This window comes from Cyprinus carpio, chromosome B16 (genome assembly GCF_018340385.1).
Source record: "Cyprinus carpio isolate SPL01 chromosome B16, ASM1834038v1, whole genome shotgun sequence".
NCBI lineage: Eukaryota > Metazoa > Chordata > Actinopteri > Cypriniformes > Cyprinidae > Cyprinus > Cyprinus carpio.
Genome location: NC_056612.1, coordinates 13002893 through 13006870, shown reverse-complemented (window position 1 = coordinate 13006870; position 3978 = coordinate 13002893). Strand labels below are relative to the sequence as shown.

Here is a 3978-nt window from a genome sequence, read left to right as displayed (position 1 = left end):
TCTCCAACACTGAGAACCGATGGTTTACTAATATGCTATTTCCTTTAATGCCGTTGGGTGGCAGCACAGTCCAAATTAAAATCCTTGTTGAAACGCAAACAGTGTGAATCCCGTCCAAATGCTTCTCTCCACATTTTCCGTCTGCTCAGACGTTTTTCGAGACCACAGCTCAGAGGCTGCCTTCACATCCCACAGAGAGATCATTTATTTCTGACTATTCAGCAGTGAGAAACGATTTACGAATTACTGGTGCAAACTCTCTCTAAATGTAAAGGTTTTGTTATTTTATGCATTTGTAGAATAGAATAGTATAAAACAGAATAGAATCAATGGGCAATTGTTAATGAAACAAACGATTAAATGGATCATCTTATTTGAAATGCAATTGTATCAGCTCTGTGACAAGCACAAGTTGATGAAAAATTACATCTTTTTGATTCTTTAAAAAACGTAGACTACAGAAATTAACTGCTGTTATCGTTTTTCAGATTAAAAATGTTGGTGGTGAAACTTTACACGATGTGGTTTGATTATTTCGCAAATGCAAAAATAAAAAGCCAAGTATCCTAATAATCTGGAATATTTAATAGGATTGCATTTAATTTCTGGTGCTAGTGTTTATTGTATTCTTAAAACTACTGATGTCTTATAGTGGCATTGGGTTTGGATTTAACTTAAGCAATTGGTATTCGAAAGTATGCATTCTAAAATGCATTTGTTGGGTTAACAACAATCAATTCGTTAAATAATACGAATAGAAATAAATATATTAATTTGAGGCTGTCACTTTAACAGTTTTCCTTCACACATTTTATTGGAATAAATTCTATGTCTGTTTATTCGTTTTCTGCTCTTGTAAAGATTTCTTTCTTTCGTTTCCTTTATTTTTAAACGTCATTTTTTATTAGGATTGTCTCTTATGTGTATAAGTTGATTTCAGCAAGATGTTTTGATGCAATTTATGTATTTATATAGCCTATATATTTTTTAATTATAGTGTATAGCCTACTGTAAATGCTTGCTAGTTGAAATCTGAAAGAAGGAAAATTTTGAAACCTTATTTTGTAATTTTGTTTCGGAAAGGCATGGCACAGCATACTACAGATCGAGAGCAGTAGCCTACTCTAACTGTATTTAAGTCGTAGCTACGCATGGTGGATAGGCTAAAGATCATTCACGGAGAAGAAAATAGGCTACTAATATCGGACTGCATACTTTTTCCTCTGCCTTTCACACACCTTTTTCTCGAATTTTTATTTTTTTAATGTATGATTCAGATTCAAGTAGGTTCATTTACATGGCAAAATAAATTTAAAAAAAGCACAGAAAACATCGACCCAAACACTGATTTTATATTTTACTACCGACTTTTGGGATCCGAAGTCATCATTGTATCAGATAACTGGAAATACGCAAAACGGATTGTTATACAAACTTTTAAGTGCTTTGCTATTTAATAACGCAAACACATAAATCTCATGTTCTCAGATTTCAGATGTTTTTCTCAAATATGAGGAACAATGAACCATCTGCGGTAAGTCAAGGCAAATACATATTTATGCCACTAGATGGCAGCACCATTACGCCCACGGAAAAGGGTTCTCGGAGAACATTTGTCCTGGGACAAAAAAAAAATCACTTTTAACTTCTCATCAGTGATTTGGCTAAAGACAACAATATCACATTCATTCGTATTAGCAGCTGATATCCTTCTATTTCACTCATTCTTTTCTGGAAATTGAATTAAATCGAACTGATAATTTGCGATAAACATTTGTATTGTTTATGCATTTGTGTTAAACAATTTGGCAGAATCTTGGCATTCGTAATAATTATAAAGATACAAATATGGTAGTACATCATTTAATATGGGGAGTTTTATTTGCATGCTGTCTGCAGTAACACATGAATGTAGGCTATTTGTATATTTCGCAGGTGCCATGGAAGCGACTTTGGCTATTTACAAATGTGCGTATGGGGTAAATAGAAAATAAAAGCTCAAAAATCTGCCACGACTTGGGGTAAATTTACTGTACAGTTAGCGTAGCATGCAAATCTACAGTCTAAAAGGTACAGTTGTTTTTGATGTGTAAAAATAAAAAAATACACCAATTTCCATGGTTTTGTCTGTTTACTTCACTGATGTTCTTAGCTGAAAGTGTATTTTACATTCCTCCCACGTCTTTGCCAAATACATTATAGATTAAAACGAATAAAAAAAAACAAGTGAATATGGGTTCATTGTTCTTGAGCAGTATCTTCGCCTTTTGTCAGTGTCAGTGTCTTGGCAATATGTACACAGGGAAGTAAAATATACATTTTCCCTCCTGCGCATCTCTTGACGTGGAGCAGATGATGATGGAATGGATTTCAGAATAAATAATGTTGAAGGTCCTTCCATTTATACCCCTTTGGTATTTCAGTTTTGAATTCTTTCAGACCTTAACTGATGCCCTTGTACTTGTTGACCACTTTCTTCTCTTTCACCCGCCTGTTTTGAAACCAGATGGTCACTTGTCGCTCGGTCAGGTTTGTGTGAGCAGATATCCTTCTTCGCTTGTCCTTAGTAATGAACTTGTTTGTGGCATATTCTCGTTCTAGTTCCTTCAACTGAACCTTGGTGTAGGGAACCCGTTTCTTTCTCCCTCGACGCACCGAGGCTCCATCGGTACCCGATACAGAATCTAGGGGTCAGAAGAAAACCAAAATAAGGTTGTTGCCCAAGCGTAATGAAAATAGATGTTCGTGTCAGAAATGGCAAATAATAAACTGGAAAATAAAAACACAATGTGTCTTCAAAGCAGTGCAAAAAAATAATATAATATTTGCCATCGTGAAAAATTGTGAGAATAAAAATTGCACGACGAGGAACTTCGTTTTTAAATTACACTTGCTATTCGTAGGCCTAAAGGTCAATTTTACGCACACTATATTTTTCGTTTAAATCCCTAGTGCGTTGGCTATTTTCCCCCCAGATGATAAAACAGAAATACAGATTTTTTTTTTTTTACCTTGAATAGACGATTTCCATAAGCTGTTTGACTGCGTTTGGTCTTTAGGGCAGTACACCGGACTGCTCCATCCGTTCGTGATCGCCCAGGGCTGGTACGGTTCCACGGGCAGAAGAGACTCGTGTCTGGGTTCCGCAGGGGTGCTCAGCGCAGGTACGACTGGCACGTCGAGATAACTCGGTACAGGCTGGTAAGGGCCAGACGAGTAACCCTGGTAGAAGGCAAATTCCTTAGCACGAGAAGGGAACTCCTCTCCAGAAACAGACGTGTCCATGTATTTTTCCCCATAGGAGGTGGGCTGTGTGCAGGACTTGGGCATCCTACACGGGTAATAGCTGCCGCCAAAATATCCATAGGGCAAAGAAGCACTGGGAGAGTTCTGAACGGCTGAACACGGACTGCATTGTTTGACAGGTTCCCCCATGCCCGGTCCTGGCACCTCACTCGACGTGTAGGTTGTGCTCGGGGCCAAAGAAGACGGGTGGGCAATAAGATTCCTGCACTGGTTAGCAGCAAAATTGCCTCCCACAAATCCTTCCATGTTTTTGCTCATATCATCCAAGCCGTTGTCATAGAGAAACATCACCGGGTCAATCCAGCGGGAATGGAGGAGTAAAGACGCTGTCATAGCACGCCCTACATGGAGCCTACCAGCTCTTTTAGAATTCCCCAAGACTGAAAGGGAAGCAGTGGATCAGTGGAGTAACAGATACCCATGCGTCCCGTGTGCGTCAAGGTCCAACTATTATTGGACGAGCGGAGGCACGTGACATGCAAAGAGGCTGATAAACGTCTAAACGGGAGATAACGCCGATCTAGCAAGACAAGTATACTGCACTGAACTGAAACAAAGTGGAGGGATTTGGTCAAAATAGGTATAAAGATTATGGCGATAAGCTTTATCTTGACGAGGAAACCAAGTGCCATTCCATTGCGCAATGGGACTGGTACATATTACGCACATTCA

General features: G+C 38.6%; 1 protein-coding gene across 1 annotated transcript; it reads right to left on the bottom strand.

The window, feature by feature from the left end:
- Nucleotides 1-1760: 1760 nt before the first annotated feature.
- Nucleotides 1761-3710, bottom strand: hoxa13b (homeobox A13b). Its single transcript, XM_019067527.2, has 2 exons — nucleotides 3012-3710; nucleotides 1761-2684 (listed from the first exon to the last, which is right to left on the bottom strand). Exons 1-2 carry the CDS (start codon nucleotides 3637-3639, stop codon nucleotides 2443-2445), a joined length of 870 nt encoding a protein of 289 aa, XP_018923072.2. The 5' UTR covers nucleotides 3640-3710; the 3' UTR covers nucleotides 1761-2442.
- Between the last annotated feature and the right edge of the window lie 268 nt (nucleotides 3711-3978).

What these genes read in the sequence shown, in the direction of transcription:
- hoxa13b (XM_019067527.2), bottom strand. Translation starts at nt 3,639, where the DNA reads ATGACAGCGTCTTTACTCCTCCATTCCCGCTGGATTGACCCGGTGATG. An exon ending in ATGGAAATCGTCTATTCAAG is followed by an intron (nt 2,685 to 3,011) that starts GTAAAAAAAAAA and finishes TCTGACCCCTAG; the next exon opens with ATTCTGTATCGGGTACCGAT.